The sequence below is a fragment of the Chelon labrosus genome (assembly GCF_963514085.1).
Source record: "Chelon labrosus genome assembly, chromosome: 23".
In the NCBI taxonomy this organism is placed as follows: Eukaryota; Metazoa; Chordata; class Actinopteri; order Mugiliformes; family Mugilidae; genus Chelon; species Chelon labrosus.
Window position 1 is genome coordinate 7,695,705 of NC_140356.1, and position 22,594 is coordinate 7,718,298.

The window sequence follows — 22,594 nt, forward strand, 5'->3', positions numbered from 1 at the left end:
TGTGGTTTGGAAATTACACAGTGTATTTTGCAAGGGCTTTATGAATCCTGGGGTTAAGTTCCAAGCTTGTCGCACAACAGCAGTGATGCTGATGAGGGTCCATTAGGATCCAGATGTCTTGGCAGCCACACTCACTGCAGCTTTACCCTGGTGATAGAGCCAAGATAGACACTTTCACGCTGATAGTCGTGCACTAAAGCAGAATGTTTCTGAATGCAGTTAAGGAAGAGTTCATAACATCTAAGGAGGGAGATGTATAGATAGAAGGCTGACTGGGTTAACCTTAAGCATGCTTGTTATGATTAAACGCACGCGAGGCCTTCGAAACCCGAATGACAGATGCGTCGTTCGCGCCTCACAAATCACCACTCTGTTCCTCGGAGATTAGCGAGTGTTTACTCGTACGATGGCGTATCAAAGACCCGGCGCTATCTCCCACGGGACTTCCAGTCCCTGTCACCGTGGCGATAGTCATCGGAGTAAGCTGCAAAATGTTAAACAAAAAAAAAAATGATCACAGGCGTCCAAATTAGCATCACAAGCACCTCAGAGGGAAAATTATGTGATCCCGGAAAGCAAAACGATTCATTACCTTTCCCCTCCTCATTTCACAAAACAAACTTACAGAGGTGATAACGCGAACCAATGATAACAAGCCCGCCGAGGCCACGTTAAAAACAACAATATTCTAATTGGGAAGCAGTGATTAAAACTAAACTATATAAATAATTAAAAAATAAAATAAAATCAAAAAGCGACAACAAATCCAACTGTGGCTCTTCCAAATGAGGATTTGCAGGAGAGGCTGGCTCATTTGCAGAGAGCTAGTGTGTCATGCCTCATTGATCCAGCAGTTGTCTGAGATTTCCCCCACCAGAGAAGAAGACAAAAAAAAAGGAAAAAAGAAGCAAACTGCAGCAGCGGTGTGAGGCAAACCCCCTGTCAGAGCTGGCAGAGCAAAATTTCTTCCTGATTAGAGAGGAGTCTGCTGTCACGCGGCATCCACACACAAGCGGGTTACGCTCACTTTCACATTTGCGCGGGCAATAAAAACACACACACTCCACAGGAAGATAGCCAGGCCAGGATAGAAACTCCAGAATTTAACATCATGACACTAATTAGAGAGAGGGAGACAGAGGAAAACACGCAGAAATCATCTGCAGCTCAAAGTGCACGCACACAGGAGTCAGTATTTCATCTGCCTCATCCGCTGTGTCGGTTAGTTGAGAGGATTGTGGGTAATGCTGCGTTCAAACGGTCCGAGGCAGGAGATGGTTGTCCTTCTCGAGGCTGAGCGGACGAAAGGGACTCGAGCCCCGACAGGGAACATGTAATCTTATCAATCGGACGCAGGGTTGGCTGCTGGAAGATTTGGAGAATCGATAGTCAAAAAAATAAAAATAAAAAAAGGGCCCTGACGTGGCCACGGCGACGGGGAGTGGCGCAGTGTCACTAAAATCAGTTCCTATTTTCTCGTCAATAACTCATCAAGAATCTCATCAAGAATTTCGTCATGCTGCAGGAGGAAAAAAAATAAATAAATAAAAAAATCAGACAAGAAAATGGGGATTTGGGAGGGAGAAGAAAGCTAGAGACAGTGTTATTTACACGCAGTCCACCTCAAGAAATAAAGAGAAAAATGCAAATATCTAACAGTTTTTTTGTGTGCCACTTCAAGGGAAGAGACAGCCAGGAGGGATCGTCTCATCTCCTTTTGTTATTTTATTTCATTTTTTTTATTTTTTTTTGTCTGTATTATTCTCAAACCGCCAGCCTTTAACAATACTCATTTCCGCACATCTCAAAAGTCTGCCGGTGGTTTATAAACCGACAAACAAGCGGATAACGAGGCGGAGGGATGAGGAGTATGCATCTCGGCGTGATTGCGTTGGCACATTCCGAACAACAACAAAAAAGAAAAAAAAACTAAACCCAAATCTCGTACCTTTACCAGAGTCTTCCTTCTCCACCGACATCTTGATGTGCCGGTCCTTTGATGAAGGCTTGTGCTGACAGACGCGGCACCTGAAATATCAAACGTAACCTTGTTTCATTCTGTTACAGTCGAAACTTTAACAAGCTCCAGAGTTTCATTACACGGGGATGATTTCAGTCTGTCTTAAACTGTCTTGAATGTGTGTTTAGTTATTTAAATGTTAGTATTTCTTCTTGTAGGAAAGGCTCAAAGGCGTCTACAGGTGGAAGTGGCTTTTGCAGCACAGTCATATCACCTTTTACGGTGTCATTAAACAGAATAATGGCGTTCACTCTCAATGATGTCTACTCACGGCACATCAAAAACCAAAGCACTTAGACGAGAGCCTTTTGGACAAGACTGAAAGAGCTGTCTACAGTAAATTAGATGACAGACTAAACTACCACATCTGAGCTCCGGCGAGTGTCACAGACAAGTCCGAGAAGTTGGGACATTGTGAAATAAGTGTCGAGACGCAGCAGAAAGCTTTATTTACCCCGATCGGCACTGCAGCTTGTCCCTTGGGCTCCCCACGTCATCCTCTGCCGGGAGGAAAGACACGGTGCCTTCATAGTAGTTGTGGCTCAGAAAGGTTTTCAAGCCTGCGACAGAAACCCAGGGAGAGTTTTATTAGTTGAAATCACTTTCAACTTTAATCAACAATTTAATCAACTCGAATTACACCTAACGAGGCAGTTAATTGTTAAAAGGAGGGCCTCTGCATAATTATTTGGACCATTCGACACAGGGGCGTCGTTTATTGACGATCGATGCGCGCAAGTTTGTGTGTGCGCCGCGCTCCGTTCCGCAGAAGAATTAGCAGCTCACACGAATATAATCATTTGTAGAACCATTTCCATACCGAGTACATTTGTAAACTAGCCTCATTTTTCATTTAACACTGAAAACAAGCTTATTCTTTTCAGCGTCACATTACACGCTTGGCAAGGCACCGTCAAAGATTTTCATTTAAATAAATGTCTATTAAGTCCCTGTATTGCAGAATGTTGCCAGACTGGCAACAAAATACCTCTGCGAGCAATTGGATAGTCTTACCAGAGCAACAAAACACGAGACATTAAAGGGGAATTACCGTTTTTTACAACATGGACCTTATTTCTGGCATAAAATAAGATCACTTACTCACACATATAACTTTGGTGTCATTTGGAGTCGTTCGGACGATATTTAGATCTGTGCATATCCATATAGTGGAAGTGACTGGGGCACCAAAATGCAGCCTCTAAATAACGCATTATCTGCCCCGAAACTCTTTCATTTCACCAATATTTTGTTATGATATGCTAGTGCTATTCCTCGTTGAGTCAGGAGTTACCTGTTATCATCATCCGGGGTCTGTAGACCTACTAACCTCTGACCTGGATGATGTCTTCTCTGAGCGCCGTGTGCACCCCGTGCGGCTTGTTTATCTGTAATTTGCTACTGCTAGTTTTTTGAGCATGGCTGAATATTTTTCCGATTCCGAGGTTGTGGACGACGACTTTGTTTATGATGGACGTCCTTACCGTTTTGAGCCAGAGTATATGGATTAGGAGCTCGTTAAAAGGAGGATGGGGAGGCAGAGAGAGGAACAGCTGGCCAAAGAACAGCAAACTGCTCCACATCCGTGAATAAATAACGGGTAACTCCGGACTCAACAGGGAATAGCACTAGTGTATCATAACAAAATATTGGTGAAATGAATGAGTTTCACGGCATATGCTGCGTTATTTAGAGGCAGTGTTTCGGTGCCCCAGTCACTCCCACTATATATGCGGATCTAAATATTGTCCAAATGGCTCCAAATGACGCCAAAGTTATAAGGGCGAGTAAACGATTGGCCAGGCAGATCTTTGCTGCAGCGTAATCAACTCTCAACGGAGCAGTTCCAGACCAACTTTCAGCTACTAACAATTTGAAGGCCGCGGAGTTGGTGTGGCTTCCGGGCTATAATGAGGCAACACAGTGGCGACGGAGCCTATTATCCACTGATGAAAGTATTGCAGTATTTATATACTTTCACTGCTATGGATCGAGTGTCTGCAGTGGCATTCCCGGGAAAAAAAGATGCTGTGTTAAGTTATTGCTAATGATATCTGGATATGAATGGAGAACGTTAAATTCTCATCAGATGATAGCCTATGGGTTCGGAGAATATTAAAAGCATGAAATTTTGAACACACAAGCTGACTCGTGTTATGAAGCAATCACAGGGAAGGCATTGAGTTTTGTCAGAGCCCTTACCGCCACTGTTTATCAAAAATACATCTGCAAAACAAGATAACACACATTTTATGGGATTTTTGAAAGCGGATCGGTTTAAAATATTGCAGGGATGGAAGAAGTAGTGTGTCATGCTGTTCTCAGAATTCTGTGGTCTGTGGTATTAAAAGTATTCATCAAATCAACGAGGACTGAACTGGCTGTGACTCAGCAGGTAGAGCGCTTTGTCCACGGACCAGAGGGTTAGCGGTTTGATGAGGTCAACACCTTGTGCTGTTTTTAATGTTTTTTGAGCTGTTCCTGAATCGTTTTGGTGTGTGTGCCTGTGTCAGGCTGCATCCTGCTGGGGATGGCTGCTGCCATCAAGGAGTGTCATCGCTATGGGCTGGGGGTGCCCAGTCTGGTTTAGGTGGGTGGTACATGTCTAAGTAACGTCCACACAAATGAATGCCAGGTCCAAAAGTTTCCCAGCAGAACACTGTATTGCCACATGATGGTCAATGTTATTAACTTGTCCTGTCAGTGGTTTTTATGTTGTGGCTGATTGGTGTATGGCCTCTTGTGGGAACGAATGGTGTCAATGTGACTGTAAGGCGTTGTGAGTACCACCAGGTAGAAAAGAGCTATATAAATACTAGACCATTTACTAAATGTTCAGGTCGCCTCAAGTTGGTCTTTATTACCATGGCAACTGTGGCTAATAGCACTGTCATGTCAAATAAACCCCTTCTCACCTGTCTTCATGTATTTTTGAAATATCCATTTGACTAAGCTGAATGCCTGAATGCTACATGTCATCTTCTTGTCTATAGAAAGAGTGTGACATTACACAGTGTATTTAATGGGTAAAATAATGTTTGAATGAAGTCGGTTCTATGTCACGGCTAGCTTGAGTCATACGTGTTTTATTCAGATTTATGAATTCATCTCGTTCCCTCTGCTGCTCTCATCTCTTTTTCCGTATCTACCCGGCTGGCCTCCAGCAGATGGGTCCCCCACATATGAGCTATGTTCTCCTCCAGGTTTCTTCCTGTTGAAGGGGAGTTTTTCTTTGCCACATTCACCTTTAGTGCTTTCTCTGGGGGTTTCAGGCTTTGGGTTCTGTAAAGCGTCTTCTGCCAATAAAACTGAACTGAATGTACCTTGCATCACTTTTTTCAGTAGCAATGCTGGTCTGTACGCCATACAGACCACCGCCTCGTTTCAGACTGACTCAGAACCTTGGAACAGAATTGGTATGTGATGGTTGAGATATTTCAAAGATTAATTTTGGGTGCAATTCTGTCTGGGAGCTTTACGTGAACAAGCTGATGGATCTAGAACTGGTGAGCTTTACTATTGATCTCTGCATAAAAGTTTGATAAAGGCCAACTTTCCCGTTTATACGTGCATTTTTTTCCCAGCCACGTCTTTAGATGCTGAAAAATGCTTAGATAAAAGAGGTCCGTGTAAGAGACTTGTGAATTATTTTCCTCTGTTCAGCTGGCCCCAGTTTAATTTAGCCTGATGTCATATCTTGCATCATAAAGCGGACGCCTGTGTTTATGTTTAGCCCTGTTGGGAGGAGAAATCTTGGTGGTTTTACTCCTACAGATCTACACAAAACCCACTTATAACAGAGGGCCTGAGGCTGTGTGTTATATCTTTAATGCTCTGATGTAGCCAGATACTATCAGGATATGGGTCTGATAATACGTCATTGGGATTTTATTATGGGGCGTGTCCCAACCAACACAGAGATCTGCAGGCGATCGCGTGATTGCAATCATCAAATAAATCCCACCCAAACGATTTGATTGGCCTGGCAGATCTTTGCCCAGCATGGAGCGGCTCCAGGCCAACTTTCTCACGCAACAGTTTAGTTGGTGAGGGAAGTTTGGGTTGGCCTCTGAGCTACGACCTGCAACCTCTTGGATAAACTCCAGGTTATCTCACATGAAAACAAGCTAGCAGGAGCTCTGTAACCTTTAAAGACAATGAGCAACTGGTTAAAAAAGTAAAGGTTTCAGGGAGTAACTTCCAGAATGATGACCCACATACCCGACAGGTCATATCTGGCAGGACCAAGCCACCTCTTCTTCTCGCTGTCCGTCAGTACGTCTCCATAGAAACCGTAGCCAAGCAATGAAACGGAGTATCTGAGGAGGAGCTCATTGTGGTAGACTGAACAAACATCCATTGGCTGAGAATCACCTGTAGAGAATAAATTAATAACCTCTTGGTTACATAAGCGTGCAGTACGCCAACATGACCGGTCAAAGGTTCATCAACGACAGATAGAACTGAAAACAGGATGTAACGAGATAAAAGACACATGTTGTTCTTTGTCTTCCCGTGACTTCCACTCACCAACAATGATGTGTAAAGCAGAAGTAACTGGGTCGTTGGTTCCCACTGTCGCAAAGCAGATACAGTCAGTAGATCCTGTTGGACGGAGAAACAAAGGTGGTCAACCATTTGAGCGTTGGTACTGACACGCTAAAGAAAAAAATACTTTTTGCTTAAATTCACAGAACAAAAACAAAATTTTAAATGTAAAACTTTTTTAATTATGGCATCCATCACTGGTAGAAACAAAGGAAAAAAAGTTAAATCTGACCCAGAGACACTTAGAAAGACACGTACATACAAAGGACACAGAGATGTCCTTGTGGACTGTCTCATTTCTACCAAGAAAACTTAATAGAATACAAATCTGTGAAAATTCTGTGACGCCACAAATGGCATAAGACACTGGACATTTGCCATCATGATTGTAGTCCTTCCCCTTTCATTTAGATAGGGGTCCAGTCGTGTTAAATTACTGCCGAGGGTGTTATCAAGATGGCTGCCTATTGGCAAGGCTTTCCTATGAGAACTTTACTAATACTTCCTGGAAAACAGCATTTCCAAATATCTACTACAATAGTAACACGCATAGACTTCCATTCCATCACTACCCCACCTGCAATTACCACTTATTACCATAGAGGCCGCCAAAGAGCTAAATCAAGATCTTCGAGGATGCCACGTCAATCCAGTGACAATACCTCAACTACAATGAGCAGTTTGTCCTTTACGTGTTGCTGTCTAATCTAAAGGGACGATATAAAAATGTTAATGTGTGTAACTTCATAAATTAAATCAGTCATAAAAGGTCTGCTCATGAGCAGAGCTGCATGTCTTTCAATTCTGCAACCAAGTAAGGAAAATTTCCTTGAAAGACTTTATTAGGCGGAAGCAAAGAGACGTCGCAGTCATAAAGTTAACTAATCGAATGGCTCCAGGCCCCGGGCTATCATCAGCACTCTGCAGCCAACAAATGACGGATAAGAGGCTTCCCCTGCCTTGTGAGAAATGTTGAGTTTGACATTAAATTTTTCAACTTGAGAGGTAATAAAGGTCTATCTCTCTTTCTGCGCCACATGGCATAATTTCAGACCTATCTGCCCTACTTTGATCATCTTCAAGTGGTGAAATGGACCTACTGTCACTGATAAAAGACAGAGAGTGAGTGAGAGAAGAGAGTGAAATCTAACTAGTGATGTTTTGAGCCGGCTCACAGAAGCGTGACAGCGGAGATCAGGCCTGTCATTCAGCGGCGGACACGCAGATGAGTATGAAGATGAGCTCCCTCTCTCTCTCTCCCTCGCTTTTTTCCCCCGACTTTCTATGAATATCACTTATCTGGCCTTTGCTTCTTCTGCGCCGAGCCTCGTAATCACATCCGAACACTTTCCAATTGCTCCTGACAGCCCTGCGCTGCCTGCTATTTTGCCGAGCGCAAAAATGGTGACAGATGCCATTTGACTCTTCTAAAGATACTCAGCAAAAGCCAACTGACTTTGAATGGATCTCACTGGCGCACAGATGTTCTGTCCCCAGACGCTCAATGTTTTATTCCTCTTAAGTTACTCAACCACAATAGCCTGTTGGCATATGCATAGGAGAGAGAATAAACTGTCACAAGGCATATTCTCAGTAGAGAAGCTCCAGTTTTTATCTGCATTTCCCCTCAAACTGTCTCGCCAGTAAGATCATCTTGGCAGTTAGATCATCTTTATCTCTGGGACAACAATGGACTCTCGATGCTTTATTGCTGCCCCAAAAAGAATATTTTTGCTGTTTGAATCCTCAGTACATGAATGTATTCATGGCTGCGCTAGCGACAGTATCTTACAACGACAGCCCCAAACCCCTCTGTACCACGCGAGTTGTGATCAACAATATACTTGTTGTTTTTTTCTTCCACTTTCAATATGTCAGGGTTGACTGCCATTCCCTTTTAGACTACAATATCTCAAACCAGTGCAATGGCAATGTGTCAAAAAGAAAACTTGTATGAAATCTCGATGACAAACGAGTTCAGGACTCTTTAATTTGAACCTTGCCGCACGGGACTTTGATTCCTTATTAAGACATTCCCAAGACTGACAGCAGTATTGATCATTTTATTGATGAAATTATGAATTACACCCACGAATTACCCACTATAAAGATACAAACGGTTTCATAATCAAAGGAGATAAATGACTGACGGGTGTGATTAATAAAACAGAATGATGAGCAAGATAAAGATTAATCAAACATAATTAATCAGTGCAGGGAGAGAGGTAGAAGGGTAATGATAGGATGTATGCAGGGGCTGTACATTCTGTTTGCACACGTCTTTTTGGCAAGAAAATGTCTCTAGGTCTGATCTAGAATAAACCCTCAAAGGCTGGCGAGAGAACAGCAAAGTGAAAAGCCTTCATGAATTGCTCCCATATATAGACTTTAATCTAAAAAAGATGGACACTGTAGTTTTAAACAAACAGGTATAAATACAGCATTTGTTAAAAGCGGATTTACACACATTTGATGCTACAATATTTAATGTACTATTGCCAGAATGGTGTATCGGCGATTAACATACAAAAAACTACAAGGCCCAAAAGCATCATCATGAAGGAACATGTCATCAATAGAAACAGTGTGGCTCATGGTTGTGTTTTGAATTGTGTGTTGTTGTTTGTTTGTTTTTTGACATCATTAGACAATCAGAAAAAAAGAGAATCACCTCCTTAAAGCGTGCAGTCTGTAGGATTTAGGGGCATCTACTGGCTGAAATAGAATAGCAATGTATAACCACTTGAAAATAAGAATTGCAAAATTTTTATTAGCTTAGAGTTTGTTTACACTGAGTCCGCCATGTTGTGTTACCTATTTCTACAGTAGCCCACAATGGACAAACCAAACACTGGTTCTAGAGAGGGTATTTTTAGTAGTCACAATAGGCTTTCATAAAGGATTGCAAGGGGAGTGTGAGGTGAGTGGTACTCAGTTGAATGCAATTTCCAGCCTCACCTCTAGATGTAAAAGAGTCGGACACACATGCGGCCTTTAAGTGCACAATGTGTTAGATAAAATTGACATGAATCAGGAATATTGAAAAGGAGCTCTTACTTTTAAGTCATGGTCATCAGTATGTCTGTATATATAAAGGTTCTTGAACTGGTTAGAAAAAATGTTTTATTTTTTATTTAAACACACTGGGGAAAGGTTAGCCATTTCAAGACTTGTGTAACCCAAACCTAAAGCACATTTATTTTTTCTATAAATCTGTGAAGAGCCCTCCTATTAAAATGGCATGCCAGTGATTAAAAAAAATCCCTGGCACGCCAGAGCATTCATCTTGAAGTATATAAGCTGAAGTGCTGTGAGAAGTACAGGATACAAGCCCCTTATAAAGTCGCACCCAACATTTTCATTCATCTAGTTTTGTAAAAAGGCCAAAAGCGAGTCAACACATCCAAATCATGGCTGTAACAGGCCTAAAATTCATTTACCACATCCCCAGACGATTTTTAAACTCCTCTGCTATTACCATCAAGCTGTGCACAGGATAGTCTCATATTGGTCTTCATGTGCTGTATTTCTATCCTCATGAAAATTACAGTGATTTCAAAATGTCACTCAGCATGTTTCCATTTATGGCACTTGGAATGATTGACCCTCTGCAGGCCCCTATTGGGACCTCCTGCCCTGTTGCCATAGAGATTCTATTATGTAGCTTAGCAAAATTGGATCAGTGCATGAAGTTCTTCACAGTTAGAATGAGAAGAAACACTTCTGGTGGATGTTTATGTACTTATGTATATATTTTTAAGTCTATCACTTTTAGTACAATTCAGACAAAACATGCACCATCAGACTACAGTATGGCATCTTGACGCTGAATGAAAAAAAAGATTTTTGACTACTGTGAGCGGCCCTCTTTGAACCTGGTGGATTCAGTTGTAGGTTATATTACATGTGTAGCTTGAGACAGAACAAGAAATAGTGGAGCAAGACATTTTTCATTTCACAAAAAGAGGGAAATGCCAGGAAAGCATTACTTTGTTCTCTACAAAAGAGATAAGTGAGGTATATATTTTTTCCTCCGTTTTTCAACTGAACACCAAAGCTGTAAAGGTAAGAACTGACTTTCAGGAACTATCGGCAGCATAGATAACTGTGACACTGGTGCAGGGCACATTGGAAAAACTAAGGCCACAGATGGAAAACACTGAAAAAGGGATGACTGTCAGCTTTGTGTGTCACAGCATTAAAAAGAAGATATTTTATTCTGAATTCAATATTTGTCTCAATCTTGTCAGAGTTGTGCTAATAACTTCTAATTTTGTCAGTATTTGCCTTTATTCACATTATATTCTGTTTAACTTCGGTATTCTGCTAATTTCATTATATTTTCAGAATAGAAAAATGCTTAGTCGCATTCTTGCTGAGATTTTCTGAAAAGATCAATACCACTGCCGTGTTAAATGGCTAGCTATCTAAGCTTGCTGTGGCAAGTAGCTAGCATAGCTTTGGTTAGCTTAGAGGTGCTCTAGGCCAATAAATACACAAACCTAAACTGTCATAAAACCTCCGCTTATTTGACATTTATGTTTCGTATGGATTTAACCAATGAGTTATAAAGTGTTCACTAATGAGCTCTACAAATGCTGGGTGTTTTGTGACGCTGAGTCACACTAGCCATTTTCCAAGCTTTTTGATAAGCTAGGCTATCCAAAGCTGGCCTTATATTTAAGTATGGGAGGTGCTATCCTCTCATCCAAATTTCTTTATGTAATATGCCTTCCACAAGGTCAGCTTATTCCTTTAAAGCTTTTAATGAAATCAGAATAAAAGCCAAAAACCATTAATCACTGATTTTTACCACTATCGCCATCATTCTTAAGGTTGTCTCCAAATGATGGATATGTTTTTATATGATTTACAGCAACTGGCAAAGCCTACCTGCAGGAATGATTCCTATGCGTAGCTGACATGGCACCAACTCAGCATCTGGTTGATTCTGGTCCACGCCGTGGTCAGTTTGGGTCCTGGTAACCAGCCCATGTAGGATCTCACTAAACATACCATCTCCACCCACGCACACCACCCTAGAAAGAAAGATGACATCAATAACTTCTACATGAGTTTGACACGAAATTTCATTTTTACATTTAAAGAACTGTGAAAGATAGTTTTTTGTCAAGTCTAACATAATCATTCCATTATAGGTACACATGTCTGCAATAAAGCATGTATTTATGAGAAAATAACTACATAGCCAGAAACCTTGACAATAATGCAGCTGGGCAGCGAGTCCAACTGTGAAAGTGAATATGAATTTGTGAATGTCACACTTTGCCACCAGGCATTACAGCTTCTTAAGTAACTCAAAACCTTGCAGAAATGGGTCTATAAATTATATGAACTGCAGAGTAAAAGCATAATGGACTCTAACCCTGCTCTTGTGGACCGAAAATCTGATGAATAGAAGCTGGAAACGACAGGGCACTCAGCAGGAAAAAGGACAGCCATTTATGTTAGACTATTAGCTGCATTTTACCTTGGCATGGTCTTTTTACTCACAGACCTGAGCGACATCATGTACAATTTGAGCTGAAGGCATAACTTGTGCCGGTAATTTCTAGATTTAGGATTATTCAAAGTGTTTCGAGGGAACAGAATCAGCTCAATGCCTAAAATCAGGGTAAAGTATGGAAATTCCAATTCAGCTTCCTGGTGACATTGTTTAACTGGGTTAAATCATCACTGCACTGCATTTGGATAAAGCTGACCATTGTTTTTTTTTTTTGTTTTTTTTTTGAGCATTAAGTTGTCATTCGTATATCTAAAAGGACGTCTTGGGTTGCTAAAGGGATGTTTACATCTTCCTCTACGGATTACACCAATGGAGTACCACAAGGATCAGTCCTTGGGCCTTTACTATTCTCCAACTACATATGACATTTTGGTCATATATTTTAAAATAAAAAAATATTTTCATGCAGATGATTGTCAGATATACTTCACATTTGTTGTAAATAAGATGTAACCGAGCAAACAACAGGGTTTTTCCTCTCGCTCTGACTCTTTATTTAGTCACAAATGCTGACATTTTATATCCTTACAGGACTGCAGTAATATGGTGTCAAATTCAACATGAATTTTATACAGACATCTATATTGCCTAGTTTGTCCTACTGAACTTTGCCTTTCCCCTCTAGAGCCTCATTGAGGTTGACATTTGTAGTTTTACAACTGCTCAAATGAAATTTTGTGCGGACATTCTGACATTCCCTGAAGAAGAATTGCAGTCACTTTAGTTATCCATTAACTTTTGATCTAGTGCCATTATCAAGGCAATTTTTATAGCTTAGTGTTTTGGTTTGTGACCTGACCATGGCTATAGACATTGTTATTGGCTGTTTTTGCTGAACTTAATTTCCTTGTTATAAGTAATCCAAAGACCACACATGAGTTTGAAGAAAATGTCCTAACAAAAATAAAATATTCCAAAATACTACTCACAAATCACTCACCGGGTTATAACCAGCTCTATTCAAGGGAATGCAGGTCATTGTCAATCAGACCAACATGAGTTGTTATGTGTGAGAAACACTCAGGACTTTGTTTCAGTAATTACAGTTTGATACAACCCAGATCTCTGCACTTATTGAAAGACAGTTCAGTGCCGCGTCTCGCATCGACTTTATTAACATATGAACACAGAAGCGTCAACTCTGTGTCACAGTGAAGAACCAGTGTTCAAAGGCTGAAGGCAGCAGCTACCTTGCTCAAGTACTCACCCGTCATATTTATCTAGATTGGCCTCCGTTTTCAAGTGGTCCCTGGCATGATTGGCATGCTCCGTCACTATGGAAACAAATCAAATGGAAAGCACAAGTTCAATGAAAGGGATCGTCCAGACAAAAATCACATGACGTTTTTTTGCGGCTTGACTGGTCGAACAAGGCGTTTGGAAACACAAGGAAAATGCTGCAGTTTTGAAACATTTACTGGAAACCCTGGAGCAGATTAATGTCCAGAAAAAGCAAAGGCACAGTGGCACAAAGCAGCCTAATTCATCTATTGTATATTAGCCAGCGAAATGAGGCCTGAGCCCACAAAAACAATGCTTCAACAGCAAATCTGTTTACCAAGCACATAACACCGACACAAATACAGCCCTGCAATTCATAGCATGTGTTGGAAGCCTTGAGAATAGTATTCACTCCGATGGACCATCAATACCCAAGACTATGTGTAGATGTTGCAAACACTTACTGAATAATAGATGTGTTTGGATACCCAAGCTTATCAACTATCACAGCTTCCATTAAGGTGGTAGCATGATTAATGGCACTATACGCCAAATCATATCCTTGCAAGTCTCTTCAGTCCCCACGAGAGGCCACGGTGGCAGTGGAGATCTATAAGTCGGCCATCGAGGCTCATTTTTTATTTAAATGTAGAGGACTGCAACTGATGGGGGCTCACCAATCACATCGGTGGAGATACCGGCGCGGCGAAACATGGGAGCCACCTTCTGCTCGTAAATATGCTTCCCACGCCGCGTTCCTCCGAATGGATTGATGTACACCAGGAGGCTCTTTGGTCGGTTGGCTGCAAAGTGAGGGAGGGGTGTGAGATAGTCATTAAGATGCACAGTCTCTACCTTTTTTTTATTACAAATGCATAACTGACAACTGCTTGATGAAGTTTTCATTAACCACAGACCTTTTTCAAAATGCTCCGTCAACCTGACCGGTCCCCAAAACACACTGCTGGAAAAAATAAATGGTGTGTCTACCGACTATGGGAGGAGTGTGAAGCAATTCAGAGGCACTGCATCATTCGGTGATAAACCTACAAAGTGCTGCGATGGAGAATACTAAATGGCTTGTTTATGTTCTGTTGTGGAAGACTGCGTTTAGGACAACAAACTGAGATACAGCGGCTGCTCAAACCGAAAACGAATGGACTGGGATCAAGTGCTAAATGAGCACGAAGAAATATCGGGTGCCATATTGTTCGGCAATAAGACAAAAGTTCCATTAGATTACATAAATGGATTGTCAATGGGTGATGTAAAGGTGTACGGTGGGGGAGACTAACGCTATCGAACGCGCCAACGATTCAGCTTCACAATGAATGTGGTTAATTTTCTTGAATTGATTCGTCCTGCCAAGCAAAATGGGACCTGGAAGACCATTTCAGATGGTTTAATCCCACCTCACACACTTATTACCACATGCTGGATGCGCACTAACTCCTGCAGAGCCTAATCATGTGATCTCTTTGCTAGTGTATTAATGTCGGGGTGTAAAACAATCCATCCTGCACTCAGTTAGGTCAAAAAGGTAATAAAGCTAAATGTGCTGAGACTGATAGAGTTGTTTATGGACATTTAATATGTTAATCCATAATTGGAAAACACTTTAAGGGCCTATATGTTTTAACCCAAATCAGATTATATCTAATTTTGATGAAGGATGCGTTGTGATTTTGCTGATTGTGCAGATTCTTTAAAGCACATCTGGAGAATGAGCTGGACTTGAGACGTCCCTGTTGACGTAAATATATTTTATATACAGCATGACAGTCTTTCAGCGTTTGCGACGCTGTCATTTATAAGTTTTATCAGGCTGCTGTTGTTGTTGCTAGCATTTTTTATGTCTGTGCCTGTGAGGCGCTGTCTGAAAGAGAAATGGAGGAGGCTACCGCTGTTGTAGGTTTGCCCCTGGGCTGTCCTGAAGGTGTGGTGCAGAACGTAGCGTTGAAAAGAATGAACTGACTTTTCTGGTGTGCATATATATAGTCTACATGTTTCTTCCTGAAGAAGAGCCAATTTATACCTAATACCTTATACTTTATACTTTGTAGTAGTGAACTACATTTGCTGTTACCACCAGTAACTACAGGTGGCGCCAAATCAACCAGCGGCAAAATAGTCAAGATGCGGAGACACGTCTTTTTGATTCGGACACATATTTCTTTACTTTTTAACTTAACTACATTTGACCGACAGCTAGAGTTTGTAGTTACTTTGCAAATTTTAGATGCAAAAAGGTAATCGGCAAATAAATGACAACATGTTATTGTGAATTTGCTACCCAGCAGCTTATAAATGAGCCCAAATTTGACTTTATACACCATTAAAATAATGATCGCATGTGAATCAGTCTATGATTATTATCCAGTGCTATGCATTATTGGCTCATTAGTATTTTTAATTTTGGTACTTTGAGTATGTTTTGATGCCATAGTGTTCTTTACTGATGTAAACACAGTACTTTTAACTTTCTACACTGTGATTTGGGTACGTTTATCAAATTAAAAGCGTAAGCACTGAAATATGACGCTAATTAAACCTGACAGTTTCCCCTGTGATTCTAAATTGGCCATAGGCGTGCATGTGAGTGTGAATGGTGGTCCGTCTCTGTTTTTTGTCATACCATTAAGCAAAATATTGTCGTTCTGTAGAATTTATTCTGCCACCTCTACTGTTTGAAATAGGCTATTGAAATAAGAATTTCTACGAAGAAATCACGTAGAGTTGGCGTTGTACTTTTACTCTCTCATTGTACTTTAACATAGAAACATCAACACAGCGAGAAGAAATTGACCTTTAAAGTACTGTGTGAGAGTGTATCAGGCTGTTAGTAGGTTGTTCCTGCCAAGGGGAGTAATAAAGCAAACTGAATATACACTGAGGGCTGATTACTTAATCTTTGTTATTACTGTTTATTTTTTTAACAAAATGAATCCGTAAACAATTGTTTTACATTTATATTTCACTTTAGGTTGCCTCTATTGATGTAGAATCCTAGCATACAGCAGCAGCATTAGTCCTTGGGTGATTCAGTCACTTAGATGCTGTATGTTGGTGTCCGAGTGAGGTAATCTATAAACCACTCATAGAAAGGATTCAGTTGCATATCCCATGTGCACAATTCTTGTCAGGTGTTAGAATTGAATTAGTAATCAAAATGCCTAATCCCTACAGTATGCCCTGTTCCCCCCATGCAGAATATACTGTACGATACCTTTGATAGCAGCTTAATGATTGTGTGTACTTTGTTTTTGTTTTTTTATAAGTGTTTGGACGAACGCTCTCCCGGCCAGATTCCTCTTTTACAGCGCACAGTCAATAAATTCATTTAGCACAGAGTGCATGGCCGTATCTGACGCAGAGAACTTCATTACCGAGCAATGCCAGCTGCGCGTTCGTGACTCGGATCCACTGCTCGCACAGTCCCTCGCTGGCGCAGTGGAAGGTGACGTCGCTACACCTCCAGCGGTGCTGCCGTGTCCTCCTCACGTAGGAAACTGTTAGGGAACAAGACAGAACACTCCAAGGGCTTAGCAAGCAAACACTAACCGCATAGCTTTTAGACCTAGACTGGAAAAAAGGAGAGTCTATAGAAGAGAGATGCTATCAGGAGATGGCACCTTGTGTGCGTAATAAAGCCTCTGATAATGTCTTCTATTCATTTCATGTTGCTTTGCACAACACATTAGAGCACCTTTCCAGATGTGAGTCACTGATACGCCCGTTATAGCTTGTGACGTATGGTTCAGTGAGTATTTTTGGGCTCTATAGCAGGTCTGTCTGCACATTCATACTTTTCTGACTGAATGCTTTCGGTTTCTGTACCTGCCTGGCTTTACCACAGTGTAGCCTTGAGACTGAACCTGGTGCTTTGTCCTTACTAGCCACGTCAATCAGATACATGACTAAGTGAAGCAGACATGTGGGGGAATATAAGAAGATGATCCAGCTGAGTATAAACAGCACTCATCTGATAGTCAGACAAAAAGCAGGGAGTCTCATAATATCCTGCCAGGAACATTACTGAAATATTTACATTAAGGAGCAAAAACTTACTCGCTAAGCACTTTGACAGCAGATTCCCTCACTAAGCGTTTCAAAGCCAAATTATCGCACTAAGCATTTTTGTCATCAGATAGAAAAGTTAACTTTTCAGGCAAGTTCTTCAAATCATGCGCACAGTACCTCATAGTTACAGTGGGGTAGGCAGAGAGGGGTTCAGACCGGGCGTAAAATCATCCCTTAATAGGTTACACAATCAGGATGTCAGTGGCGGGACATGTCTTTGAAGCTTCCACAGATTGTGGGGATGCAGCCGTGTCAGACCCGACACACTCTAATGCCAGTAAGAGCTCACATTAGCGAGGTAATTTTTAACATTTGGCTGTGATCAAAAATGTAAATCCGATCTTGCTTGGATATAATCTAATGGCTCCGAATCGAGCATTAGCCTCAAAGTCACTGGAGTGCCGCCATCGCAGGGACCCAGTCAGCTAAGCTGTGAGGGCCTCTCTTGTTAATGCATTACTTTCTAACTATGGAGCTGTCTGCAGGCTTATTTCCAGTGTCAGATCACTTGTGATTGGTGGAGCTAAACGCAGCCTCTCGGCACATTTAACCCAAAATGGAACTGTGATGTTGTATTAACCTACTTCAGGAAAATGAAAGAGATAGTGATGTAAACTGGCTTCAGGCTCTATTGTGGGAAAGAATAAAAGACACTGAATCTATCTCTTAAAAGGGCACTTTAGTTATTTAGTACTGTACTACCATGGAGCTTGAAGAAATAGTTTCTTTAAAGAGCAATAACGATGGATCCTGTACTTCAGACTTGGCAAAGCTTCTTTAGAGCTACAGAAGATACAGCTACAACTTCATCACAAGCCGAGAAGTATCCTCTGTGACTTGTAAAGCAACTTTGATGTGTAAAAAATGGCGAAGAATCCCTTTAAGTATGTATATCAAAGTGAGTTTGTACCTGTGAATGAATAGGGATAGAGCGGGGAGTGCTGCTTCGTCTTTTCCTGACTCTTCCTGGCCTGTGTGTCATCTTGGTCTTCATCTTCTGTCTTGCGGACGGCCACTATTTCACACACCTGCACGGCATGGCTGAGAGCTGGAAAGACCACATCATGGTTACTCTTTTGCCTGAATACTAAAATCTCACATTTACAAAGACACTCTTTGAAAAGCAAAGAAACCACTGTTAACAAAAAGAACTCAATATGTTTCTTGTGACTATTAGATTTGCAATGATCAATATGTTTTGTATTAGCAATGAATCTCGCAAAGAACGACCACCCGACGCTGCAGCTTCCCTTATGAAGCATGTTTCAGAGTATTGTTTTAGTTTTATGGACCACAACTTTTACTGCTTATTGGTCTGGTTTTGCTGCCCCACTCAGACCCATTTCCAGATGTGATGAACAGCTGTTAGGTGTAAAAGCCCCGATAAACCCAGTGTAACTGCTCGGCGGCAAACAACTGACAAAGCTAGCAGGGAGCTAGTAGCGATTAGCAGACCACATTTACATCCGCGCAAGCTTTACAGTTAATCCGCAGGTTGGGAGGGGCGCATGGTAATGAATTTAAATTTTGATTAAGAGTGAACGGATTGTGGGTGGGGGAAATTATGGCCTGCATCAGGATTTTAATAAATAACGTTGTCTGAAAGGTGAATTTTTGCTAGTCATGAATTAGCAGACATTTGTAATGTTAGCTTAATGGGATAAAACATGTTAACTTCGGGTGAAAATACCTGTTGCCATTTCAGTAAATGATTATTTCTATTGACCTAGCTTACATCAGAGTGGTGTTACTCTATCATCAACCTTACATACACCGATCAGCCACAACATTAAAACCACTGACGGTTGAAGCAAATAAAACCATAATGTGACAATTATGCAGGGAAACTTTTGGACCTGGCATTCATGTGGATGTTACTTAGACATGTACCACCCACCGAGACCAGAGCAGGCACCCCCACCCCATAGTAATGACACTCCTTGATAGCTGCAGCCATCCCCATTAGGGGATAAACTGGAAAAAAAAAAGTAGAACATTTCATGGATAAAGAGTCGGACAATTCCCTCGGGAGGTGGCGGAGAGCAAAACGGACATGAAAGGACATAATAAGCAGCCAGGTGCACAACTCCAAATGAATGCTAATGTGCTGAGATATGTAAATAAGGATATGTTGGCTAACATGTTAGCCAATTAACATGTGGTCAAATGTCAGCGTGTTTACAGGTTGCTTCCTCTACCCCCAAGGGGCCAAAATCGGGTGAGCTTAGCTTTCCCTTTGATATCAAATAGGCTTCAGTCGCAAAGGTGTCATGAGTTGAAATGATTTCAGAATGGCAGCCCATAATTCCTTTCACGTGAGAGAATGAAATGAATGGGAGTAATGCGGCCATATCCCGAGAGAGTTTGCGAGTGTTTGGGAAGAAAACGTGTCCTCTTGTTCGTACTTCCCGGGGGACTGGAATTCAGGCTGCCAGACTGAACTGACTTGGGATGAAAGATATTTGGCAGGGTTTGAATGGTTCACAGAATTTGTACCGCCTGGCAGTGGTGAGACAGGCTGCTAAGTGACTTCAAAAAGTGGGTGCAATTCATTGTGTTGAAAGGGAAAGTAAGAGGAGATGTGTATCCAAAGAACAAACTGAACGAAGGGTAACTGGACTTGTAGGGTTTCTGGAAGATGCCTCGTCACTCATCCAAGTAGCTTCTTTAATTTTCAAACACTGGTGAGGTGATGGTGTTTTAAATGGAAATATCTGTGTATGCTGCTCATCAGAAATTTGAATGACTAGGCCAGGGGTTTAATTTTTTCAGTGGCACGCGGTCTACCCGCGCTACCTTCGCGATCTACCAGTCGACTGACGTATTGGGCACCCCTGGACTCTGACTAGGGTTAACAATCAGGTAATCAGGTTGGAGAAAAATTTTATCCTGTTTCCTTCCTCAATGAAGAGCACTCTAATGATTCATTATTGGCCAAAAACTTCAGTCCCAAAGTGTGGTGAAACTTCTTGGGTACAGATATTTAAACTGTGTTATAAATTGATGGTGGACTACACCTCAGTCCACCTCCCCTGTTCAGAGAGGGGTTTTCCAGTTCGACAGAAGTAGCTTCCTTTAGTCCTCGTTCAAACTATCTGTCTTCTCTGGCTGATATGTTGATGGTCTTGTCCTCAATTGAGTGTCTCTTGTCCTTCAACTGTAGGTAGACAGCTGAATTGTGGCCTGAAGAGCTGGTCTCCTGTGTTGAGCCATGCATTTGTGAATGGGTTGATTTTCTTTCCCCAGTGCACAAGTCTGTTCATTCCTCACTGCACTTAAAACTACCTAAACCACATTTCTCTGTTTTTTGCCGGCGTCTTTTGTCTTGTCTTGGTTTCTGCTTCAGTATGTTACTAGGTTTGACGTGAACGGGAATGCAGTGTTTTTTGAAAACTCTCTTGAGTTTCTCTGATACTCAAGACATGTAGGGATGCTGGGAGATGTTGGGAGGAGGAAGAAATGTTGGGAAATGTATTATTTTCACATTGTTACTGGTAAGAAGCCAAGTGGTCACAGATTTTAAAACGCACTTTTTTCAAAGGGTCAAGTCAATACAGTTTGGGCGATGCATAAATATTCTACACTAGGTCTCACAATATAAAGCAGCATCCCTTTAAACCATTTCTATCCAAATCCAGAGCATCCAATCACAGTAGACGGCTACAAATTGAACAAATTCAAAGGAGCACCTTTTTGTACTTATAGCAGTGACAATATTACTTGCAATGAGTTTAAATGACCTCTTCAACGGCGGCACACATAGGCATTCCAGTGTCTCCTACAAATTTATTCGGCTGATACGGTGAAATGGATGGGAGGGAGCCTTGACATATTATTTCTCTCCCGGGAGTTTGGGGGAATAGGATTTCATTCCTTTCTCAAATAAAGATGATACGGCGTACAGGCATGAATAACTTTATGGCCATCGATATTCACACTTTGACAAATAGGAAGAAGAGTTATGGTCATGCAGGCTTTATTTCAGGGTCGAGAAAAGAATCCCACAAGAATGAAGAGTTTCATCACAACTATTTGAAAAACGCCAACCAGTGTTCTGCTGCCAGGCTGATTGTTGGTGTTGAATTAAAATATGTAATAGAATTGTCTGTCCTGTCCAAGGTCACAAGGGGCTGACACTACTCCATCAAACATATAGACGAGAACATACAGTTACCATTTACAATTTTTGGCTATGGACAGAGAGAGGAAACCACAAAACTCATTCAGATGAGTACATGCCAGCACATTTGAATCTTTTTTTGTAGAGACAGTGCCGGAGTAGCAATTACCTTTCCCACTGAACGTTCTTTCATAAACTCAATTCAACAAAAACCCAACTGATATCCCCTTGCTGGCTTAATAGTGGCTAATGTTAGTTATTAACATGTAAAAAAGACAAGTTTGCAGATGCAAGGAGTGGAATTTCTTATATTTTAGCTGGACAGGTCCAATTCCAGTCAACTGACTGAAAGCTAACCAAACTGATCTCATCAGATATACTCTTGCAGAAACCATGTGACACTGAAATTTGAGAAGTCATCCTAAGAGGCAGAAGAAGGGAGAAGTTTCTGTACTTTTGTAGTACATGCATTCGAGACCAATGTCACCGCGAAGTATAGAACTTTTTTTGCTTTTCTGGGGTTCCAGCGCATTCCTGTGTCTATGGCACACCTATGGCGTAGAAGTGACCTGCGACTATAAATCAAGCATTATAGGTGGTTTATGCTTCTGCGTCAATTGACACTGCAGCTATGGCAACAGCCTGGACCCTATGCAGACCCTAACGCTGTAGCCTGATGTCCACCTCCCCAGAAATATAACTACATGCCACAGTGATGCATACCGCAAAAGCTATGACTGGTCTGCTTGGTAGTAGCGTATTTTCGCTTTAGCATTTCCAGCTGCATCTCCATTTTTGCAATTTTCGAACTGATTGTTTTGGATCGAAAAAGATGGAACACACTGAAGAAAGACTGACTGAGGAGGTTTGAAGGTACAAGCGTTTGTACGACTCGTTTCTGTCACAATTGTTGATTGCGAAGCAGGAAGTAGAAGCAAAAATGAACCCGAGACACAGCACAGTATAAATGGCTTGCACTGGCGTAGACAACGTGTGCAAGTTACAGTGTCTAGTCCGGTAGAGGCATAAACACTCTTATGTCCCACCTGCAGCCAAAGTGGTTACACAGGCACTCTTT

The 22,594-nt window shown here is 41.5% G+C and overlaps 1 protein-coding gene across 1 annotated transcript in view; it reads right to left on the reverse strand.

Moving 5' to 3' along the window:
* The window catches only part of cerk (ceramide kinase), a 45,145-nt gene that overhangs the window by 11,057 nt on the left and 11,494 nt on the right, over window positions 1-22,594 (reverse strand). Inside the window, exons 2-10 of the mRNA XM_084573229.1 lie at window positions 18,307-18,444; window positions 16,703-16,825; window positions 13,994-14,119; window positions 13,303-13,369; window positions 11,462-11,607; window positions 6,551-6,625; window positions 6,242-6,394; window positions 2,475-2,580; window positions 1,949-2,028 (exon numbers count right to left, since the gene is read on the reverse strand). Of these exons, the coding sequence (XP_084429355.1) occupies window positions 1,949-2,028; window positions 2,475-2,580; window positions 6,242-6,394; window positions 6,551-6,625; window positions 11,462-11,607; window positions 13,303-13,369; window positions 13,994-14,119; window positions 16,703-16,825; window positions 18,307-18,444 (1,014 nt within the window). The remainder of the gene's footprint in view (window positions 1-1,948; window positions 2,029-2,474; window positions 2,581-6,241; window positions 6,395-6,550; window positions 6,626-11,461; window positions 11,608-13,302; window positions 13,370-13,993; window positions 14,120-16,702; window positions 16,826-18,306; window positions 18,445-22,594) is intronic.